Source organism: Onychostoma macrolepis, chromosome 11, assembly GCF_012432095.1.
Source record: "Onychostoma macrolepis isolate SWU-2019 chromosome 11, ASM1243209v1, whole genome shotgun sequence".
Lineage (NCBI taxonomy): Eukaryota > Metazoa > Chordata > Actinopteri > Cypriniformes > Cyprinidae > Onychostoma > Onychostoma macrolepis.
Window position 1 is genome coordinate 8,640,330 of NC_081165.1, and position 25,688 is coordinate 8,666,017.

Here is a 25,688-nt window from a genome sequence, read left to right on the forward strand (position 1 = left end):
TCTATAACAGAACTGTATGCTGGTACTGGTGTTCTTTCAGTCCTTCAAGCGAAACCTTTTTATTTTTTTTATTGTGTTTTGGTTGCTTTTTGACCACTGCTTTGTATAGTTTGGTTCAGGATTATAAATAAAAAAAAAACAGTCTTGTCTTTTTAAAACCAGTGCCTCTTGGGTCTTTTCTTAACGTTGTGTTGGGGGTAGCAAAACTTTTTTTAAAGCTGTTTGAAACAAGAATGGACATGCACCAAGTATGTGCAAGAGGACTGACCTTAACTGGAGCTCAAATTTAATTAAGTAAAAGCAACGAGGGTAAAGTAATAGTTCACCCAAAATTGGAAAGTTGCTAAAAGTTTTACTTACCCTCTGGTCATCCAAGATGTAGACGAGTTTGTTTTTTCATGGGAACAGATTTGGAGAAATGCAGCATTACAGCACTTGCTCACCAATGGATCCTCTGCAGTGAATGGGTGCCATCAGAATGAGAGTCCAAACAGCTGATAAAAACATCACAGTAATCCACATGACTCCAACCCATCATTAATATCGGTTATGAGAAATAAATAAAGACATCTTGTTAGTCTTATTTCTATATTTAATTCTCCAGTGAAAAAGTCATCTTGTCTGAATCAGGAAGTGAAACATGCACAGATCAAGCACTGTTTACAAGCCAAACAGTTCAAAACATGTTTAGTGAATTTTGATGTGAGAGGCCAACAGGGGGACAATATTTTATTTAATTTTTTTGGAGGAAGTGTTATTTGGATTATGAGCTTGAAGTTAAAACGCCTTAATGATGGATTTGTTTCTTATAAATATGCAGCTTTTTGTTTCACCAGACTTTAACTGATGGACTGGAGTGGTGTGGATAATTTAGACGTTTTTATCAGCTGTTTGAACTCATTCTGACGGCACCCATTCACTGCAGACGATTCATGCAAGTGAGCAAGTGATGTAATGCTACATTTCTCCAAATCTGTTCTGATGAAGAAACAAACTCAACTATATCTTGGATGGGCTCAGTAAAATTTGTATCAAATTTTCATTTCTGGGCAACCTCCATTTGAGATCCTACTGCGCCCCCTGCTGGCTAAACATCCCGCACTCTGATCATGTATGTACTAAAAACTACACCAGTCTTATTTTGTACGTGTTTAAATCAGAACGACACCTGCAGCAGGAAACCTTCATCCTGTGACAACTGTTTAATTCTCAGAGCATTAGCCTGTACAATGCAACTTACATCAGTTTCCTTAGTGGAAGATATCTGTACATGCTCGTGTAGATTACACATGACTGAGGAAAAGAATGTGATTATGAATTTCGTCTCAACCAGTTCTTGAATGGCTTGCTACCTGGAGTTTTTAAAGGTTTGATGTGCTGCATGTATTGCAAAGCGAAACAAACAAAACAAAACAAAAAAGATGCTTAGCAATACAAGCGCACAATTGTGAGCGCTCTGGTGGAGAGTCCATATCGGTTGTCCAGATTTGTTGGAGCCACCGAACAATACATTCGGCTCGTTCTTCCGCACGGGGCCTGTTTCCGTATTGCGATCACTCACACCCCAGCCTCAACGTCCGCTCTGCCTGATAATGACAAGAACGACTGTCATTACAACGATCACGCCAGACCACAGGGAAGCAGGCATGAGAGCGTGCGTTCCATGACATGGCTCAGTAGGGGAACCATAAATACCTCATTTATGTTTTTCTTATAAATATGTCATTGGAGCGTCCACCAGTGTCAAGCCATGTTACAGTATGGCAAACATGCGACAGGAATATTGGTATTGTAGTAGCTAGCTAGTATTCAAACGATGAGCCTGATCACTTTAAAAAAGAAAATGCTATATGCAAACCGAAGAACCAATAGACACACACACGTTCTCTGTTTTACTGTGGTACAGTGTGAAACAGAGGCCTACAGTAAGGCATCAATGCGGCTTTACATGCAAACAAACCGACAGGTGACATCTTCAAACAGTTCATTGACATGTCGACAGGATACATTTGCTTTGGATATGTGAGAGGGGTTTTACGTTTATTAAAAGCAATGAACTTTAACAATTAGCTGAACAGGAACCACATAAAGAGAGTTCAGGGAGCTATAAACAGTTTTGGCTTTGTCCTCCGTGAGGAATTGACAGTAAAAAAAAAAAAAAAAAAAACTACACATTTCACATTATGTACAAGCCAGATGAAAGAAGTCAGGCATCACATGTACACAAACACGCTTTCTCTCACACACACACACACACACACACTACACAAGCCTGCCGTCATGCAGTCGCTGTTGCAGCATGCTTACGTTAGAAATCCGAGTGAGATGCATAGTCAAAATCACAGCTCTTTTACCCTCTCTCACATCTCCAGTACTGCGCACGTGTGGCGTAAGGTGAGGAAGGTGTATCTGAAGCAAGAGCAGGAGTCTGAGCTGTTTGCTGTGTGTGTATGGGGTCCAAAATTAACTTTTACCATGTCTGACAACAGCTGGTACACTTAGTATACACCGGGGTCCAGAAGTCACTATTATTTTGTATCTTGTTTAATTGAAACCATCAAAAATGATTAAAAATGACAAAAACTTAGTATTACGTTTGTCTACTTTGCCTGTTATGAAGCTGACAATTTACTGTAATACAATTATGTAATTTATTTACACCTAAAAATAGTGTAGAATTTCATTTCATTTTACATTTATTTATTTATGTGTAACAATATTATTACTACATATATATATATATATATATATATATATATAACGTGTGTGTGTCTGATTTTGTAACATAAAAATTAAGTTTTATATATATATGCAAATGTCTTCTATGTCTAATTTACTGTAATACAATTACCTCTAATACAAATATGTATTTATGTATTTCTTCTACATTTACTTTACTTGTAATAACATATATATATATATATATATATATATATATATCCTTTAATTTTTATTATTACATTAAAAATCTATTTTTCAACATAACAATAAACAAAGTTTTATATATATATATATATATATATATATATATATATATATGCAAAAACAGAACTCCGTTTTTATGTTTTTCATTGTGCATTCCAGTTAATCTCAATCAAACTGCACTTGGGTTATTTTGATTAGGTTAAAAAATAAGTTAAAAAAAATCTTTAAGAAATCTTTGTTTTGTTTTTTTTTGTTTGTTTTATGTGAAATAAATCTGTGAAATAAATGAATGTGAATTATTTAACTGTTTATGTTTTGTATATCTGTATCCTACAAAATCTGTTACAAAAACATGATTCTGCTCCTCAAAAAAAACTGGGGGTCAAATTTGTCCAGACATAGTGTACTGAAGTTCTGTCAATAAAAGAAAAAAAAAGGTTTCATATAAACATCTGATGAAGTTTTCCACAAGAGAAAAAGTAGTTTGAAGATGCACGACAGTCATTGATCTTTTATTCATTGGACTGTTTGAATTTCTTTTCTTTGATTCCCAGATATCAAAGAGCTTTATCGATTTGCATTATGATTTAATTCATGTTGCAAAAAGTTACCTGTCTGCTGCTTCTGGAGTGTTAATTTTGGACCCGTTGTGTGAGAGATCAGGTCTAAATGTGCACCAGCAGTGGCTGCGTCTCACTCTGGGGAGGCTCACCCTCGGGTGGTGGCAGATGGTACACCACACACAGTGAGGAGTACAGGCACCCCACAAATGACATCAGACTCGCAAAGTACATCACGCCCTGGGCCCCACCCACCAGCGATGTCAGAGGGCCCATCGCCACCGAAACCAGGATCTGTGCCAGGAAGTACTGACAGCTGAGCAGGAGATGTCCACCCCATACCACGCCTGGTCCCGTCCTCTGATGAGCCGCAGAACTGCAGGAACAACATGTGGACATTGACAAAGGGTGACAGCACGTCCTCTTTTTCACAGACATGTCCTGGGCAGGATTTCTAAATTGCCTAAAAAATGTCTGGCTTTTCCTAAAATTCCTATTGTTTTTGATACTTGCTGAAAGTAATGAATGGAAAGTAGTTTGGCCAATAGCATGCAGGCAATGTAATCGACCAATCGTTGCGTGCGAGGTGGTGGGATGGATGATGGGAATAAAAACACTGCAAATACACATACATATAATGTATAAGGACCGTCAATAGAAAAACAAAGCCAAACCCAGGTGTTTTAGGCAATTCAGATCAGCCAGGACATTTCAGTGAAAAAGACAAAGCTATTGTCACCCTAACCGAGATCAATCAAAAATTCAGTCACACAGTTTAGTTTCCATTTTAATTTTTAGTTTCTGTAACTTTGTTTTTGTCATTTATTTTTTTATTTTTTTTTTATATTTCTATTTAGCTTTATTTTTGTTTTAGTCATTTGAGTATTTTCAGCTAATTTTCATTTGTTAAAATTTTTCATTTAATATTTATATATTTTATATTTTATTTCAGCCTTGTATGTGTGTGTATATATATATATATATATATATCCTTTAATTTTTATTATTACATTAAAAATCTATTTTTCAACATAACAATAAACAAAGTTTTATATATATATATATCCTTTAATTTTTATTATTACATTAAAAATCTATTTTTCAACATAACAATAAACAAAGTTTTATATATATATATATATATATCCTTTAATTTTTATTATTACATTAAAAATCTATTTTTCAACATAACAATAAACAAAGTTTTATATATATATATATATAACGTGTGTGTCTGATTTTGTAACATAAAAATTAAGTTTTATATATATATATATATATATATGCAAATGTCTTCTATGTCTAATTTACTGTAATACAATTACCTCTAATACAAATATGTATTTATGTATTTCTTCTACATTTACTTTACTTGTAATAACATATATATATATATCCTTTAATTTTTATTATTACATTAAAAATCTATTTTTCAACATAACAATAAACAAAGTTTTATATATATATGCAAATGTCTTCTATGTCTAATTTACTGTAATACAATTACCTCTAATACAAATATGTATTTATGTATTTCTTCTACATTTACTTTACTTGTAATAACATATATATATATATATATATATGCAAATGTCTTCTATGTCTAATTTACTGTAATACAATTATGTAATTTATTTACACCTAAAAATAGTGTAGAATTTCATTTCATTTTACATTTATTTATTTATGTGTAACAATATTATTACTACATATATATATATAACGTGTGTGTGTCTGATTTTGTAACATAAAAATTAAGTTTTATATATATATATATATATATCCTTTAATTTTTATTATTACATTAAAAATCTATTTTTCAACATAACAATAAACAAAGTTTTATATATATATATATATATATATATATATATATATATATATATATATCCTTTAATTTTTATTATTACATTAAAAATCTATTTTTCAACATAACAATAAACAAAGTTTTATATATATATATATATATATATATATATATATATATATATATGCAAAAACAGAACTCCGTTTTTATGTTTTTCATTGTGCATTCCAGTTAATCTCAATCAAACTGCACTTGGGTTATTTTGATTAGGTTAAAAATAAGTTAAAAAAATCTTTAAGAAATCTTTGTTTTGTTTTTTTTGTTTGTTTTATGTGAAATAAATCTGTGAAATAAATGAATGTGAATTATTTAACTGTTTATGTTTTGTATATCTGTATCCTACAAAATCTGTTACAAAAACATGATTCTGCTCCTCAAAAAACTGGGGTCAAATTTGTCCAGACATAGTGTACTGAAGTTCTGTCAATAAAAGAAAAAAAAGGTTTCATATAAACATCTGATGAAGTTTTCCACAAGAGAAAAAGTAGTTTGAAGATGCACGACAGTCATTGATCTTTTATTCATTGGACTGTTTGAATTTCTTTTCTTTGATTCCCAGATATCAAAGAGCTTTATCGATTTGCATTATGATTTAATTCATGTTGCAAAAAGTTACCTGTCTGCTGCTTCTGGAGTGTTAATTTTGGACCCGTTGTGAGAGATCAGGTCTAAATGTGCACCAGCAGTGGCTGCGTCTCACTCTGGGAGGCTCACCCTCGGTGGTGGCAGATGGTACACCACACACAGTGAGGAGTACAGGCACCCCACAAATGACATCAGACTCGCAAAGTACATCACGCCCTGGGCCCCACCCACCAGCGATGTCAGAGGGCCCATCGCCACCGAAACCAGGATCTGTGCCAGGAAGTACTGACAGCTGAGCAGGGAGATGTCCACCCCCATACCACGCCTGGTCCCGTCCTCTGATGAGCCGCAGAACTGCAGGAACAACATGTGGACATTGACAAAGGGTGACAGCACGTCCTCTTTTTCACAGACATGTCCTGGGCAGGATTTCTAAATTGCCTAAAAAATGTCTGGCTTTTCCTAAAATTCCTATTGTTTTTGATACTTGCTGAAAGTAATGAATGGAAAGTAGTTTGGCCAATAGCATGCAGGCAATGTAATCGACCAATCGTTGCGTGCGAGGTGGTGGGATGGATGATGGGAATAAAAAACACTGCAAATACACATACATATAATGTATAAGGACCGTCAATAGAAAAACAAAGCCAAACCCAGGTGTTTTAGGCAATTCAGATCAGCCAGGACATTTCAGTGAAAAAGACAAAGCTATTGTCACCCTAACCGAGATCAATCAAAAATTCAGTCACACAGTTTAGTTTCCATTTTAATTTTTAGTTTCTGTAACTTTGTTTTTGTCATTTATTTTTTATTTTTTTTATATTTCTATTTAGCTTTATTTTTGTTTTAGTCATTTGAGTATTTTCAGCTAATTTTCATTTGTTAAAATTTTTCATTTAATATTTATATATTTTATATTTTATTTCAGCCTTGTATGTGTGTGTATATATATATATATATATATATATATATTAGTGCTGTCAAATGATTAATCGCGATTAATCACATCCAAAATAAAAGTTTTTGTTTACATAATATATGTGTGTATACTGTGTATATTTATTATGTATAAATAAATACAAGCACATGCATGTATATATTTAAGAAAAATATGTTATTTTTCTATATTAAATATATTTATATATTTTATATATTTATAAAAATTCGAAATATTGAGAAAATCGCCTTTAAAGTTGTCCAAATGAAGTTCTTAGCAATGCATATTACTAATCAAAATTACGTTTTCATACATTTACGATAAGAAATTTACAAAATATCTTCATGGAACATGATATTTACGGTACTTAATATCCTAATGATTTTTGGCATAAAAGAAAAATTGATCATTTTGACCCATAGAATGTATTTTTGGCTATTACTACAAATATACCCCAGCGACTTAAGACTGGTTTTGTGGTCCAGGGTCACATATAATGTAAACAAAAACTTTTATTTTGGATGCGATTAATCCCGATTAATCGTTTGACAGCACTAATATATATATATATATGCAAAAACAGAACTCCGTTTTTATGTTTTTCATTGTGCATTCCAGTTAATCTCAATCAAACTGCACTTGGGTTATTTTGATTAGGTTAAAAATAAGTTAAAAAAATCTTTAAGAAATCTTTGTTTTGTTTTTTTTGTTTGTTTTATGTGAAATAAATCTGTGAAATAAATGAATGTGAATTATTTAACTGTTTATGTTTTGTATATCTGTATCCTACAAAATCTGTTACAAAAACATGATTCTGCTCCTCAAAAAACTGGGGTCAAATTTGTCCAGACATAGTGTACTGAAGTTCTGTCAATAAAAGAAAAAAAAGGTTTCATATAAACATCTGATGAAGTTTTCCACAAGAGAAAAAGTAGTTTGAAGATGCACGACAGTCATTGATCTTTTATTCATTGGACTGTTTGAATTTCTTTTCTTTGATTCCCAGATATCAAAGAGCTTTATCGATTTGCATTATGATTTAATTCATGTTGCAAAAAGTTACCTGTCTGCTGCTTCTGGAGTGTTAATTTTGGACCCGTTGTGAGAGATCAGGTCTAAATGTGCACCAGCAGTGGCTGCGTCTCACTCTGGGAGGCTCACCCTCGGTGGTGGCAGATGGTACACCACACACAGTGAGGAGTACAGGCACCCCACAAATGACATCAGACTCGCAAAGTACATCACGCCCTGGGCCCCACCCACCAGCGATGTCAGAGGGCCCATCGCCACCGAAACCAGGATCTGTGCCAGGAAGTACTGACAGCTGAGCAGGGAGATGTCCACCCCCATACCACGCCTGGTCCCGTCCTCTGATGAGCCGCAGAACTGCAGGAACAACATGTGGACATTGACAAAGGGTGACAGCACGTCCTCTTTTTCACAGACATGTCCTGGGCAGGATTTCTAAATTGCCTAAAAAATGTCTGGCTTTTCCTAAAATTCCTATTGTTTTTGATACTTGCTGAAAGTAATGAATGGAAAGTAGTTTGGCCAATAGCATGCAGGCAATGTAATCGACCAATCGTTGCGTGCGAGGTGGTGGGATGGATGATGGGAATAAAAAACACTGCAAATACACATACATATAATGTATAAGGACCGTCAATAGAAAAACAAAGCCAAACCCAGGTGTTTTAGGCAATTCAGATCAGCCAGGACATTTCAGTGAAAAAGACAAAGCTATTGTCACCCTAACCGAGATCAATCAAAAATTCAGTCACACAGTTTAGTTTCCATTTTAATTTTTAGTTTCTGTAACTTTGTTTTTGTCATTTATTTTTTATTTTTTTTATATTTCTATTTAGCTTTATTTTTGTTTTAGTCATTTGAGTATTTTCAGCTAATTTTCATTTGTTAAAATTTTTCATTTAATATTTATATATTTTATATTTTATTTCAGCCTTGTATGTGTGTGTATATATATATATATATATATATATTAGTGTTGTCAAATGATTAATCGCGATTAATCACATCCAAAATAAAAGTTTTTGTTTACATAATATATGTGTGTATACTGTGTATATTTATTATGTATAAATAAATACAAGCACATGCATGTATATATTTAAGAAAAATATGTTATTTTTCTATATTAAATATATTTATATATTTTATATATTTATAAAAATTCGAAATATTGAGAAAATCGCCTTTAAAGTTGTCCAAATGAAGTTCTTAGCAATGCATATTACTAATCAAAATTACGTTTTCATACATTTACGATAAGAAATTTACAAAATATCTTCATGGAACATGATATTTACGGTACTTAATATCCTAATGATTTTTGGCATAAAAGAAAAATTGATCATTTTGACCCATAGAATGTATTTTTGGCTATTACTACAAATATACCCCAGCGACTTAAGACTGGTTTTGTGGTCCAGGGTCACATATAATGTAAACAAAAACTTTTATTTTGGATGCGATTAATCCCGATTAATCGTTTGACAGCACTAATATATATATATATATATATATATATATATATATATATATATGTGCGTATATATATATATATATATATATATATATATATATATATATATAAATAATTTGTTTTAGATTTAATTGCAGCCTAAAAGATAAAAATTGTAGTACATGAGGTTGAAAACCACTGACAATAATTCCTTAAATTATTGTTTTGCATTTACAATGGAAGCCTACGAGGCAAAATATTACAGAGGGTTTTTAAAAACAGAAATGAGACACTTATAGGGTCTGTGTACATTAGTTTTTTGATTAAATATTGATAACAGAAACATGAGAAAACGGCACCATTTTCAAAAAAAATGAAAAAACGAGATATCGCCTTGATTTTCCGTTTTTATATTCAGGGGTAGAAAATGGATAAACAGCTTGAATGTTCGAATGTTCGACGTGTGGGAGGGAATTAAACGCCCCTTTCCACTGATTGGTCAAGCAAGGATCAAATGGTGCCGTCATCATGTCGTCTTCTGTTTTGTACTACAGAATAAAAGCGTTTATCGCAATTCCTGCGTTCATCTCCCTCTCATCAAACAACCAGACTAACAAACGGCTTGACACAAACCATAGTGAGGCAGCGCCTAGACAGGGCTTACTCCTGTGTAGGCATACATTCTCTATGGCAAATATAGGTTCTTATTGCAGAAATATGTATGTACAGTGGGTACGGAAAGTATTCAGACCCCCTTAAATTTTTCACTCTTTGTTATATTGCAGCCATTTGCTAAAATCATTTAAGTTCATTTTTTCCCTCATTAATGTACACACAGCACCCCATACTGACAGAAAAACACAGAATTGTTGACATTTTTGCAGATTTATTAAAAAAGAAAAACTGAAATATCACATGGTCCTAAGTATTCAGACCCTTTGCTGTGATACTCATATATTTAACTCAGGTGCTGTCCATTTCTTCTGATCATCCTTGAGATGGTTCTACACCTTCATTATTAAAATAATGAAGGAGTGGCTTCACAACAACTCCGTGACTGTTCTTGAATGGCCCAGCCAGAGCCCTGACTTAAACCCAATTGAGCATCTCTGGAGAGACCTAAAAATGGCTGTCCACCAACGTTTACCATCCAACCTGACAGAACTGGAGAGGATCTGCAAGGAGGAATGGCAGAGGATCCCCAAATCCAGGTGTGAAAAACTTGTTGCAACTTTCCCAAAAAGACTCATGGCTGTATTAGATCAAAATAGTGCTTCTACTAAATACTGAGCAAAGGGTCTGAATACTTAGGACCATGTGATATTACAGTTTTTCTTTTTTAATAAATCTGCAAAAATGTCAACAATTCTGTGTTTTTCTGTCAATATGGGGTGCTGTGTGTACATTAATGAGGGAAAAAATGAACTTAAATGATTTTAGCAAATGGCTGCAATATAACAAAGAGTGAAAAATTTAAGGGGGTCTGAATACTTTCCGTACCCACTGTACCTCAGATCTGCAGCCACGTTACCCTTTTAGTCTATTTCTTTGGCACACCGCACATTTTATTTAGCTGTCCAGTTATCAAAATCTGTGTGGCAAAGCTGCGTGACATTTACATTATAGTGAAGTGCAGACCAGTATTGATTTTAGTGTGAATATAAAGCTATCTTACCGTTTTGATTATTATTTTGAGGGTTTTTTTCATAGAGAAGTTTATATGATACTGTCATTATCCGACGGCATGTTACACATGTATATAATGCATGCTATTTTTATAGAAAAGGGCATTTTTCTAACTTTATAAAATATGTCTGTCACCTTTAATATTAAATTCCTGAATTTAGTCAATGAAAAATATGGCATTATAGGTGTTACCAATTAAATCAGTACCAGCCAAAGCCATCTTTGCACTGTAGCACAGAAGCTGCATCTCAAGTTGAGTTTAGATGTATTTACACAATTAATGCTGCTCAGACAGCAGTAAATGCATTAACACAGCAATTGCATTATGGAATGAGATTAATTTTTTAAACAAAACATTTTGAATAGCCTACTGAAATATGAAATGAGTGACAAAATGAAACAATTGGATACTTGAATTATGAAGGTTTCATTGTGTTGATGAATGAGTCATAGAGTCATCAATTCAACCGATTTGTTCAGGAGCAAAGCAAATGGGTCATTGAACCACTCACTCAAACGATTCATTCAAAGACTCAGATTCATTCAAGAATGAAACGCCTCTGTTTTAAGTCAAATAAAACACACTGTCTTGTGTCTAAAATGAAATCAATTTATACTCATTATTAATGAAACTGTACTGTCTAAAATAAAAGTTATGACTGCTGGATATACTAAAATCAATACTGCTCTGCGCTTCACTATAATGTAAATGCATTCACCCCGTGTTGTCCAGTGCGACACGCAGCCTTGCCTTGCCACACAGATTTTGATAACTGGACAGCTAAATAAAATGCGTGGTAATGTGGCTGCAGATCCGAGGTACATACATATTTCTGCAATAAGCACCTAATAACTGACATAGAGAATCTATGCCTACACAGAAGTAAACCCCGGTTAGTCTGGTTGTTTGATGAGAGAGAGACGATATGCAGGAGTTGCAATAAACGCTTTAACAGCGGAGGACTCTTATTCTGTTACACAGTACTGAAGACAACATGACGACGGCACCGTTTCATTTTTGGCTTGACCAATCAGTGAAAAGAGGCGTTTAATTCCCTCCCACACGTGGAAATCGAACATTCAAGCTGTTTATCCATTTTCTACCCCTGAATGTAAAAACGGAAAATCAAGGCGATTTCTTGTTTTTTCTTTTGTTTTTTGATAAAAAGAAAAATTAAAATGGTGCCGTTTTCTCATGTTTCTGTTTTCTGAATGAAAATATATTTTTGTTAATTATAACACACAATTACTTTATATGCTGTTTGAGGTGAAAAGTTGTATAAAAACTTTGTTTTATGTGTTGCCAACAACAATATTGCAAATATATATCCTTATATTTTCACTTTCTGTATTTCTGTGCATTGTGTAGAAGTTACTACAGTTGTGGAAGGAATTTTAAAAATCGATATAATTTTGCACATAAAAGGTTAGTATTATGTAAATATGGGTTTGTGCTAACATTTTGAGAGCATTATTAAAAACCATATAACTTTAAGCAAACATTTAAATAACTAATACTAATTAGTTACTAATATAACGTTTATTTCTTTCTAGAAACGAATGACACCCCTGGATTGTCTCCCTCTCTTCTGTGGGAAACAGGAAAAGCAGTAGGAAAAAGAACAAGAAACAGAATTGGAACAGAAAATTAAACAACTTCAAGACATCAATATAAATAACCCAACAGAAGAAACACAAAATAAATTAAGAGAATATAAATAAAAATGAAATGCAATAATCAATATACATACTCAATTCCTGATTCATAGGCTCAGACAAGAAGAATTTCATCATAGTAATAAATCTGGTAAATATTTGGCAAATCAAATCAAACGAAACAATTTCAGTTATTACAGACCCGGGCAGGAAAATCCACCAACTCACCGGAAGAAATTAACCAAATTTTTCAAATTTTTACAGCAAATGATACTCACCAGAAAAAGACCCAAATCAAACAGTATCAATCTGCCACAACTGAATGAACACCAAAGAAACAGCCTAGAATCACCCATCACACTTACAGCACTACAACTCATGCATAATAATAAAGCACCAGGTCCTGATGGATTTTTACAAACACTTTTGGTCCACTTCATCACCACTCTTCATCAGAATGTTAAGGGAGTCACAACAAATATTAAAACTCCCAGCTAATATGAATACTGCCACAATTTCACTTCTTCTCAAACCCAATAAAGATCCAAAATTACCATCAAGCTACCGTCCCGTTTCTCTGATCGAATAGAAAAGGTCACACCATCTATAATACACCCAGATCAAACCGGTTTCATTAAAGGTAGACTAGCATCCACCAATACTATTCAACTTAATGTATTATTCTTCAATTCAAAAAGCAAAAGCCATCATAGTCACTCTGGACGCAGAAAAAGCCTTTGATAGGGTCAACTGGAAATTCCTGTTTTCCACATTAGAGAGGTTTGGTTTTGGGGAGTCATTCATTAATTGGGTTAAAATTCTATATACATCACCTTCAGTCACTGTCATCACTAATGGACTAACATCACGTAGCTTCACACTGCACCGCGGGACTAGACAAGGATGCCCACTCTCTCCCTCATTATTCACCATTTCTATCGAACCGTTAGCAGCAGCCATCCGCCAAAACAGCTACATTAAAGGAGTTCAAACATTAAACATGCAGCACAAAATCAGTCTTTATGCAGATGACATATTACTATATTTACAAGATCCCTTATCATCATTACAAAAAACAATTAAAGTTATTAATTCATTTTCTCACATTTCTGAATTTTCAGTCAACTCGAGTAAATCTTTCATTAAATCACAATAGCTTGGATGTCCCTCTATGCACCAATCACATCACATATTTAGGTATTAATATTTCCCCCAGGCTGTCAGAGCTGGTTAGTCTTAATTTCACCCCATTACTTCAACGCTGGATGAATTTACCACTATTCATTATGGGCAGAATATCACTAATTAAAGCGACTATACTCCCTAAACTAAACTATTTATTCTCAATGATCCCAACACAACCCACCCTCACCTGGTTTAAATCTTTAGACTCAATTATTATCAAATTTTACTGGAAAAATAAGACCCCAAGAATTAAACTATCTACTCTACAGAAACCAAAAACACAAGGAGGATTGGAAGCACCACATTTCTACCATTACTCTCTGGCTAATCAGCTTCAACAGATATACACATGGATTCACCCAAACCCAATATACACCTCCATTTGGAATAATCCAGATTATACAGTTAATAAAAAGCCACTTAATTTACACACATGGGCAGAAAAGGGCATAACACAACTCCAGCACATCTTTCATAGAAATAATCTGGCGTCATTTTCATATTTGGTCCAGCAATACGGCATCAGGAGTAATAGTTTTTTGGAATATCTACAAATCAAATCATCTATCCAATCAAAAATCAACAATCGAACCGTTAATCTAGAACGTTCACCTTTAATCTCAGAGTTAATTAATATATCGTCTTCAAAAAAACTACTCTCTAAAATATACAGAATAATATTAAAATCAGACAATACATTAAGTTTACCACATGCTAAGTGGGAATCAGACCTATATATTGCTCCTGATGCCAATTTCTGGACACAAATCTGCAAAAATATCTACTTTGTGACAAAAAATGCCAGCTTGCAACTACAGTATAAGGTACTTCACAGATTTCGCTTAACTGGACAGAAATTCTTTAAAATGGGATTCACTTCATAAACATGTTCACATTGCACCCAAAATGACCCAGATACATATATTCACACCTTTTAGTATTGTACCCCAATTAAACATTTTTGGGAAAAGGTCATTGAATCACTATCCCTCACTATGGGATGTTACATCCCAAATTCTCCATCAGTTTGTTTACTAGGCGATATATCCATAATCAATTTAGACAATACAAACCTGGTAGCGCTAGCTATCGCCAAGAAAATTATCCTCATGAACTGGAAATCAAGAAAATCCATACATATTGCATCCTGGAAAAATCTACTAATTGATTATATCTCAATGGAAAATCTATCCAGTTCATCTCATAATACAGTAGAATTACACCCCTTCTGGTCATCTCTCATTACCCTCCAGCAGTCATAAATCTGTTGACCTTCTTTGTCAGAGACCAATCACAACAACACATCTCCATCTAAACTACTATTTGAACTTAATTTGAATATTAATGTTTGAGTTTTGGGGAGAGGTGGAGGACAACATCGATAAGAAAACACTGTTGATAAAGGGTTTAAGAAAAGCTTAACCTACTTACACTCTTATGTATATGTTTTTATGTTTTATATTTTATATATATATATATATATATATATATATATATATATATATATATATATGTGTGTGTGTGTGCATTCCCCCCTCTTTCTTTCTCCTCTCCTTCTTCATCATCTTTTTGTTTGGCCTCCGGTCCCCAGTAGTAGTGGACTGTGTGGGTGGGCCGGGTCCCTGCACTACACATCCCACTTTTTTAATGCATCACAAACTAGCTGAGACATACACACATCTACACATTAAAAACATAATTAATTAAATAATAAATAAATAAATAAATAAATAGATATATAAGTGTGGCATATATCTACCCCCCCAAAAAATTTAACATTTATTAATTTATAATTCAATACTAATATTATTAATATTATTATTTTTACTTGCCCTCTTCATTGTCCTCCACCCTTTCCCAGTTTTGATGAAATCATTATTATTACTATTATTATTATTATTATTAATAATATATGAATTACAACATCTTTGTTGTTTTTTTTGTTTTGTTTTTTTACACTACTTATATCTGTTATCAATCTATTAAGATACTATTTCAGTTGTATGCTTCCTCCCCCAACCCTAGACACAATGACACAAACACACACACACACATGCATGCATGCTCACAGACATATGAATGCAAATACAGGAGCTAATCAGAACGGACTTGTAATGTTGGCTATCAGTATATACTGTATGTTTGTTGGCACATGTAAATATTGTCACCTTCTTCACTTTTTATTTATTTTATTTTTTTCATATGTTTGGTCCATGGGGTTCTGTATTTGGTACATGTAAACATTGTCACATTCTTTACTTGCATAATAACATTTTTTTTATAAAAAAAATAATTTTAAATACTGGGATCTGAGTGTGATTTGGGGTGATTGTGTTACTTGTTGTCTTTTATGTAATTTGTGTGAAGATGTTAAATGTATTTGTGTTGTGAAGCCAAAGACAAATTTCCACTTGTGGACAATAAAGTGATTTAAAAATAAATAAATAAATAAATAATAATATAACGTTTGTTTATAACTTTCAGAGAACCTTACCAGAACGTTCTGAAACCATTCCCTTTTAGCTGGGTTCACAAATGTGACCCTGGACCACAAAACCAGTCTTAAGTCGCTGGGGTATATTTGTAGCAATAGCCAACAATACATTCTATGGGTCAAAATTATCCATTTTTCCTTTATGCCAAAAATCATTAGGATATTAAGTAAAGATCATGTTCCATGAAGATATTTTGTAAATTTCTTACCATAAATGTATCAAAACTTAATTTTTGATTAGTAATATGCATTGCTAAGAACTTCATTTGGACAACTTTAAAGGCGTTTTTCTCAATATTTAGATTTTTTTTGCACCCTCAGATTCCAGATTTTCAAATAGTTGTATCTCGGCCAAATATCGTCCGATCCTAACAAACCATACATTAATGGAAAGCTTATTTATTCAGCTTACAGATGATGTATAAATCTCAATTTCGAAAAATGTACACTTAAGACTGGTTTTGTCATCCAGGGTCACAAATAATGTTTCATTTGGATGATATTATTTGAAATAGTGAGTATATTAATGTTTCTACTGATACCGTGCTGCATAGACTTCCATTACAAGTGCGTTCACATGAACATGATTTATTTAGTTTGTGTTCTCACCTGCGGGCTCTGGTAGTATTCACAGAGCAGAGAGTAAGGCAGCGTACAGAGAGAAGAGAAGAGAACGCCGTAGGTGACGCAGAGAGACAGCACCACGTACAGGTTGGTGGAGAGAGTGGCCAGCCCTGTGCCCAAACCAAAGGCCAGATAGGCGAAAAAATACAGAGAACGCAATGAGAACCGCTCCTCCAGCTTCTCAAGAATGGCTGCAAGAGGAAAAGACAGAAGAAAGTAATGTGAATACGAAATAATCTTTGTGTATGCTCGAATTGCATGGTCACGCTTTTACTAACCTGAATAAAAAGCAGCACTAAATGCATAGATGCACATCCCCCAGCAGCCCATGGTGATGCCTGAATTGTAGCGCTTGTACTCCTCTGAATCGTGGTGGGCCTTTGGGTCGCCACCAAACACAACCTCCCCCATAAAGTCTGTGTAAAAGAGCAGCATCCCCTCGAACGATAACCAACCTGTGTGTCAATCAACATTTGTGATGGAAGATGAAAGATTTGGACATAAAAACATTTTTAAAAATCATTTTATATTAGCTGAACGCCATGCTCATGATTTATAAAGTTGAGTAATTATTTTGGCTAATTTAACTATGTTTTAGTTACCTATAAAAGTACAGATCCATTTAACACATATTTAAATTTGTTCCCAAAACTTGGTTTCACCTTAGTATTATTTATATATTACTATAGTATTTATTAATATTTTTAATTTGGCTTTTATTTCATATTTTTGTTTTAGTAATTTTTGTTATTATAAAAAAAATAACATTGTAATTTATTTATTTTTAAAAAAACTGTTTTTAGCTTTATTTTTATTTCTGTTTTAGTAACTTTAGCACTTACCTCAATTTTATTTCAGTTAGTTCCCAAGGAGAAATTGCTTACGTGTGTTCTTTAATTTTCTATAAGCTTTTTTACATAATATTTACGTTTTGTTTTATTTCAGCATTCTTTCAATTAACTTGAATTTATTTCGAAAAGTATTTAAATATTTTTAATGAACAATAGCAAACTCAAAAACATCAGCAAATCCTGTTTGGGCCTGGTGATACATTGTTAGCTATTGCAAGCATATTGTAGTTAAGACATTTGATCAGCTGTAGGTCTCTAATTCTGTTATCAAAACCTCTATTTGAAGCCTATGTGAAATGTCTGTGCTTATTATTAAAACAACAAATATGAGCCTCAGACATTTTGTATAGGCCTAATGAAATTCAAAACCTATATTACCCAGGAAATGGTTGGTGCACAGGCTTCGTAAACATGGAGGCATCCTGTAGATGGCGGTACAGAGCAGCTTTATTGACATTTGAGAGTCTGCTGCTTCATGGTTGTCACTGAGGTCACTGTCATAACGCATACCATTCAGCAGTATATTTGCCACCTTGGGAAAAGAGCAAAAATATACTAAAGTACAATGGCAAGTTGTATACATAAAAATGCATGAGAAAACACACACAAAAAAGTAAATAAATTAATTGAGAAAAAAAAAATTAAAAAAAGAATTAGAAATATTGCCTGGGCAACTAAGTGAAATAAAGTTGAAGTACTAAAATTACTTTAAACTGAAAGAAAACAAAACTATACAGAAATGTAAATAAACAAAAATGAATGAAAATGACAAAAGCGCATTATAACATAATTACTTAAACTAAAATTAAAATAAAAACTGAAAATGTACAAATAATAGCTAATTCAAAATATTAATTCCGAAAAATATTATACTAATTCTGAAATAAAAATGTTTAGCTACTAAAATCATTAAAGCTAAAACTGAAATAAAATAAATGAAAGCTGAAAAGAAAAATAATCAAAGTGACAAAGACACATAACAAAAGGACTAAAACTAATAAATATTAATAAATATTAATAAATACTATTACAGTATATAGATAGCACTTAAAATAACACTGGTTTTCAGGTAACTGATGTAAATACAGTAAAATGTGACATGGATTTGGGAGTAATATACATTTATAGGTAAATTAAAAAAGTCAAATTAGCGAGTACTACAACTGCTATAACTGAAATAAGAATAAATTAAAGCTGAATAGACATTACAGACAAAAGCACATAACAAAATGTCTAAAACTGAAACTAAAATGTAACAAAACTTTAAATAAAAGCTAATTCAAACTATTAAAATATATTATAAGGTGCGTGTAAATAATACTTGGTTCAGATAGTAATACTCAGGAAATTAGTTTAAATAATGTATTTATGCACATAGACAAACTGACCTGTTGACTGAAGGTGACAGTGCGTCTACGACCATTGTCCAAACCACCACTCGGAGCAATCAGCGGGTCCTCCATTAAGGCCAGACTCTGGGGGCGCTTCAGTATCCCTGAGGCACTGCCTCTCTGTGATCCCAACGCAGCCTGTTGGCCCTCATTAGGCTGGTCAGCAGGTTCAATGGCTTGCTTTTGCTCATTAGCTTGCAGCGCTTCAATCGCCAACAGCTCTCCATTAGGCTGGGAGAGTTTGTTTTGCTGGGCAACTTCATTTACGGCAGGCGTTTGACTTTGAGGAGGAGGGGACGTGTCCCCAGGAGGAAGAGGCGGAGCCACCACCTCAGGTTCTAATGGAGTCTGCTGTCCGGTGTAGCATTCAATCAATACTCTGTCTATGTAGGAGGTGCCTAAGGAGGAAGCAAACTCATTAATGCCCGTGAGCGAGTTATCCCGACTGATGAAGCTGCCGTATTTGGGCGTCAGAGGACTCAGAGGGGAAATGGGGCTGGTGAGGCCTGCGTAGAGACGTGCGTTGGCGCTACTCGAGCGGCCCAGTGGATCCTGGTAGCGGCAATTGGCGAACTGGCTGTTATAAAGGGCTTCGTCCTCATCCTCGTCGTCCTGGTCCGCAGAAGCTCCAGGAGGAGGAGGTGGGGAGGGCGGCAAAGGAAGATTGGGGCTCTTAAGGTTGCGGGTGGTCCTGGTTTGAGCCTGGGACTGGGGTAGAGTTCGCTCTGGGATACTGGTGAGGGTCATGGCCGTGGTGGCAGCGAGGGTGATGCTGGTGAACAGGTATATGACCCGGAGCTGGCCACCCATCGACCTTCCGAACTCAGTTTTGTCCCAGTTAATGCCACCCACAATGTACCCGAAGCCACCGCCAAGACCTGGGTTAAATTAAAGACACACCAGTAATATGATTCAGTGTTGTTATTCTTAACTACATGTAAGACTATTAAAAAATGGGTTTGGTCATTGAAATAAAGCTGAAATAAAATAAAGCATAAATATGATATTTAAAACTTAAAAATGTAAATGTTGTCCTTTTGTAGTTGAAACAAAGCTGAAATAAAATAAAAGATAAATATTAGATAATATTAGAACATTTGAAAACTTGCCTTGGTAACTACATTAAATATAAAATAAAAAATAATAAATACTGAAACTAAAATAAATGTTTAGTAAGTACTAAAATTACTAAAACTGAAATAAAAATAAATGAAAATTAATAAAAATTATAAAACCACAAAACAAAATTACTAAAATTAAAATAAAAACTGAAAATATAAAAATACTAGCTAATTCAAAATACATAAATACTATTATAATATATAAATAATACTAAAATAAAACTCCTTTGGATTTGGTAAAATGTGTTAAATCTATATACTTTTATAGGTAACTGAAATCATTTTCAAATTAGACAAAATCAAAAACTGATTAGTTTAAGTTGAAGTATGAAAATTACTAAAATGAAAAATGAAATAATAAATAAATTAAAGAATTTTTTTTTTAACTAATGAAAGTGATGTGACAAAAGTCACAAAACAAAATAACTAAAATATTATACTATAATAATTTATAAATAATAATAAAATAACAGATTTTCAGGGAATTAATTATATGATTAAATGTGTTAAATTGATCTGGGAGCAATATACTTTTAACAAATGAAAGCCAAATTAGCCAAAATAATTAATAAACAAAAAATTAAAGGATGTGTACAACAGACAAAAATGACAAAAAAAAAAAAGACTTAAACTAAAAACTGAAAATATAAAAATAAAAGCTAATTCAAAATATGAATAAATATTATAGTGGTATAGAAATATTACTAAAACAACACTGATGTGATTAGACATATATTAGATTTTGAGAATTATGAGAAAAAAGTCCTTATGTGAAAACCACGACTCAAGTAGTTCATTTAAAAACAAAAGAATGCTTTAAATGAACATTTAACCATAATTAATCTCCAAGTTTTTCTCTAACCTGCCAGAAGAGCGTGTATATTTAGGCCTCGGTCCTGGTCCTCTGGGCTACACACATCCATCATGTACGCATGACTGGGGTTGTCCGCTGAGTCGGCACTGAAGTCCATCAGAACCACGCCGCACACTGTCAGCACGATGCCCCACTTGTGATCCAGGGTGGTGTCCGCCACAGCCGATCCAATGTCCCGTCCATTCAGCACCAACGTTAGACCCAGCAGAGCCCCTGCAAACACACCAAAAGAACAACATCAAAGTATTTTAAATTCAAAATGAAAGTCTTAAAACCTGAAATTTTTGAGGAAAACATTCCAGGTTTTTCTCCATATAGTGGACTTCAACGGTGGCCGTTGATGGTCCAAATTGCATTTTCAGTGGCGTTTCAAAAGGCTACACGATCCCAGCCGAGAAAAACAATCGGTCATTTAAAAAGACAAAAAAAACACTGAAGTCCACTATATGGAGGAAAATCCAGGAATGTTTTCCTGAAAAACCTTACTTTCTTTTCGACCGAAGAAAGAAAGACATGAATCGGGTGATATGGGGGTGAGTAAATTATCAGGAAATTTTCATTCTGGAAGTTAGCTAATCCTTTAAAGAGCAAACAAAGAGATCAATGCAATTACTAAATTCATACTTCTTACCTATTGCCAGGGCAAAAATAAAAGGTCTCCTGCGACCAAAGCGAGACGTACATCGGTCACTCCATGCCCCAAGAATTGGTTGTAGTAAAAATCCTGGGAATCATAAAAGACAGACAGACACCAAAACTTTACCTGGTGAATGTTCTTATAATTTTGAAAGAAAACATTCTTAAAATATTAAGAATAAACATTTAAATAATTGACATTACAATCATGTCAAGAAAACTGGAGATGTTTTTAAACATTTCAAAACATTTTATAACCTAAATTTGTTACCTGGGATATTCTTCAAAAATGTTTTTTAGTGAATATCTACATACCTAAAATTGGACTGATGAACCACACAAGACTGTAGAACTGGTCGGGCAACCCCATCTGAAGTAGCACAGGCGTGACGTACGCCGTTTCCATCGCGTAGCTGAACTCGATCCCAAACAAAATGCAGCCATTGAAGAGAAGCTCGGGGAAAGTGCGTCTCGGAGGAAGTTCGCTCAGGTCGAGTTGTTCCAGGGGACACGGCGTGTTCGGCGGCGGCGGCGGAGACGGCCTGATCAGTTTCCGTCGCTTCGGGTGCCTCTGGAAGTTGTTGGCTCTGTGACTGAGGTGCCGTGTGGTGGACGATGGGAAACTGGACGTTTTGGACAGAGTGGGTCTCCAGGTGCCTTCCTGAGCAGTCCCAAACTTCCCCCCTACAGGACTGGACAGCAGGGGGTCGCTCGGGGTGCCCATTCCAGGAGATGACATTCTGCTCACACTAAAAGGGAAAAAGACAGGAAAAAGCTGCTCCAGGACAGTGCCAGCTGTACAAAGTGCTCTTACACGTTTCCAAAAGAGGGTTTTTCGCAGAAGAATCATTTTCAGTAAACAGTTCTTTAAAAGAACCATTTTCTTCTTAGTGTGAACCCAGCTATCAAAAATATGTTCTTAGAACATTTTGTTAACATTCCCATTAAAGCCCCGTTCACACCAAGAACGATAACTATAAGATATCAACTATAAGCATCTGTTTATTCTCAGCACACACTTGTCTGCCGCTTTAAATTCTCGAGCTCATTATTGGGTGTCAGTGCTTGTACTATTGTGAAAAAAAATCATTCTGAAAGTGATTCCATCGATCTCTGTGCCTTTATTGTTATAGCTGTGGTGTGGACTGCTATTCTTGAGAACAATTTTTAGAACTATATCTTTTTTTTGTTCTTCGAACATTAAAGGAACATTACAGCTTTATCATTTTGCATGCATCATGGAAACAATTAAATGTTCTCTGAACGTTCAAAACATCCATTTTTAAATGTTTTAAGAACTTTTTTTCTCGGTTAGGCTATACAAACGTTAAGGGAACATTCCAGTTTTATGGGAATGTTACTTTTGAATGAACAAGTAGTAGGCTAGCATTTAAAAAAAATGTCAGATGAACATCCATCTAAATTGTTTTAGTAAAAAATGTTCCATGAGTGATGTTTAAATAATGTTTTTGTGTTAACATTTTGAGAACATTATGAAAGACCAGATGACTCGGAATTAACATTACTGCAAGAACATTTGATTATTAACTTTGAGAGAACCTTGCAGGAAGGTATAGCCAAAGTTCTGAGAACATTCCTTGTTTGCTGTGAAGAACAGCTTATTTTATTTTCCCACAATAAAGAACCTAGAAATATTCCATGGATGTTATGGAACAAGCAACGCCAATAAAGAACCTTTATTTTTAAGAGTGTAGGTCATGGTGACACTGAGTTAGAGAGCAAAATAACACAATGACTTAAAGCCATTGTGAAAAGTATCACAATAGCGGTTTTATACATCCAATTAGCAGTGAAGTATATCGTGCTGAAGCGCCATTGCTTCAAGGAGGTCAGTGATATGACACTTCTTCTTCTCCCCTCGTGGACACGACGTACTGCAACCAATGCGCAGCTCCACTGTCAAGATGCGCATTGCACATGTGGTCTCTCCATAGCTGAGGAAGCAAAACGCATAACTGCAGCCTCGTTCCTGCACACTTCTGAGAAATGCGTGAGGTTCTCTCTATTACGCGAGAGCAAAAAGCGCACATAATCGCTGATTTATAAAGAGGTTTAATTATGGATGAAAAGAAGGTGGAGAGCTAGACGTGTTCATTTTCTGGTTGACCACTTCAGCGGTGTAATAATCACCCTAATCATCCGCTTTCAAGGATAAAGATCATACAATCGACTCCACTCGTGTTCTTTGTGAGAGGCGTGCGGCGGACGGAAACAGAAATGTTACCTTTATCCGGGATGCTCTTCATGCATTACTGGCTTGCAAACAGCAGACGGAAGGACGCCGGCATCATGTTGACGCCGCTGTTTAACGTTTCACGTTTTTCCGTGCTTTCTCAGTTTTTATCGTGCTCCTCCGGTCTTCCCCTGTCCTCGCATCTCTCCTCCTCCGGTCCCTCGGCTCTCCCGCGTGACGTCACGGCATCGCCCCCTCCCCTCTCGCGCCAGTCTGCAGCATCAGCATCAACTGAAAACTGACACCTGTCTCTAATACTTTAAGATGTCCTCCTGCATTGATTATTTATCATTTTCACTTTTGTCAAACCAGGTAACAATATGTTCTGAGAAGCTTTTGCATATGAAAACGTTATTTTTGAATGCTCTCTGTTTTTGTTGTTGTTGTTGTTTTCTTGTTTATTAAAGACAAAATTAAGGGAACGTTTTATTTTATTGTTTTGCTAACATTCAGGGAATTCACTCTTGAGTGTTCTATAAAGCACCAAAAACTGGTAACGTTTAGCCTATAAAACGAACGTCCATCTAACATTGTATCAAAGACTGGACAACTTTGAATGAACGTTCTATTAACGTTACTGGAAGAACGTTCGTTCGTAACTTTGAGAGAACCTTGCCAGAACGTTTTCTATTAGCTGGAAATATGATTTTCCATTTATTTGATATTGTTGATGTTTAACCCTTGTATGGTGTTCGGGTCTGTGGGACCCGTTTTCACTTTTTGTCAATAGAAAAATGATAAGATTAGGCCTAATTATTTTTACAAACTCATACTCATTGGCCTTGGCTCATTGTCTGTGAAGAACATTTATCAGAACAAATTTTCAATGATCACACATAATATATATATATATATATATATATATATATATATATATATTTCACCACAAAAGCAGGATGGTAGTGATCTCACATTCATCTACATTTGAACCGTGTTGACAGTGAAATTGCTGTAAATACAAACTGATAAGAAAAAAAGACCCTGCTTTAAAACCCAGCAACACAACTGTAGCTGTAACTTTACAACAGCAACAGTGCTTTAACAAAAAAAACTAAATTTAGTTGATATCAAAACAAACATTCAAAAATGCTCTCAATCTCTCTGGTGGTACTTTGATGTCATACACAGAAAGGTCTGTGCAGTGCTGCTTCTCGTCAAACGGTGTTTTGGAGACGCACAGCACTTCTTCTGTGCCTTTATAGGTAGGCTAATATTTTCGTTTACACAATTTTGCAAAATCAGACAATATATATACCATAATATTAACTTCTTATTACTGAATTGTTGTAAATACATATCACATTTGCAACTGGTCAGTGTTCAAAACATGCTGGAAAATCACTTCACGTGGCCTTAAAAGAGTGATTACTGAGATTAAAGAGTGAAAGACTGTCTGAAAAAAAGTTTTAGAGAAGAAAAAAATCACCCACTGACTTTCAAAGCTACATGGTAACGACTTTCTACTTCGAGGACCTTGATAAGTGGAGTGAAAAGTATGATAGTCTTTCAAACGTAGTGAAGTTAAAGTCATACATTTCCAGAAAAAAATAATACTCAAGT

General features: G+C 34.4%; 1 protein-coding gene across 1 annotated transcript; it reads right to left on the reverse strand.

Moving 5' to 3' along the window:
- Nucleotides 1–6,048: 6,048 nt before the first annotated feature.
- Nucleotides 6,049–24,434, reverse strand: slc45a1 (solute carrier family 45 member 1). Its single transcript, XM_058792510.1, has 11 exons — nucleotides 24,120–24,434; nucleotides 22,190–22,623; nucleotides 21,870–21,962; nucleotides 21,227–21,451; nucleotides 19,241–20,121; nucleotides 18,231–18,384; nucleotides 17,280–17,456; nucleotides 16,987–17,192; nucleotides 13,532–13,670; nucleotides 8,022–8,260; nucleotides 6,049–6,291 (listed from the first exon to the last, which is right to left on the reverse strand). Exons 2-11 carry the CDS (start codon nucleotides 22,611–22,613, stop codon nucleotides 6,049–6,051), a joined length of 2,781 nt encoding a protein of 926 aa, XP_058648493.1. The 5' UTR covers nucleotides 22,614–22,623; nucleotides 24,120–24,434.
- Nucleotides 24,435–25,688: the final 1,254 nt, after the last annotated feature.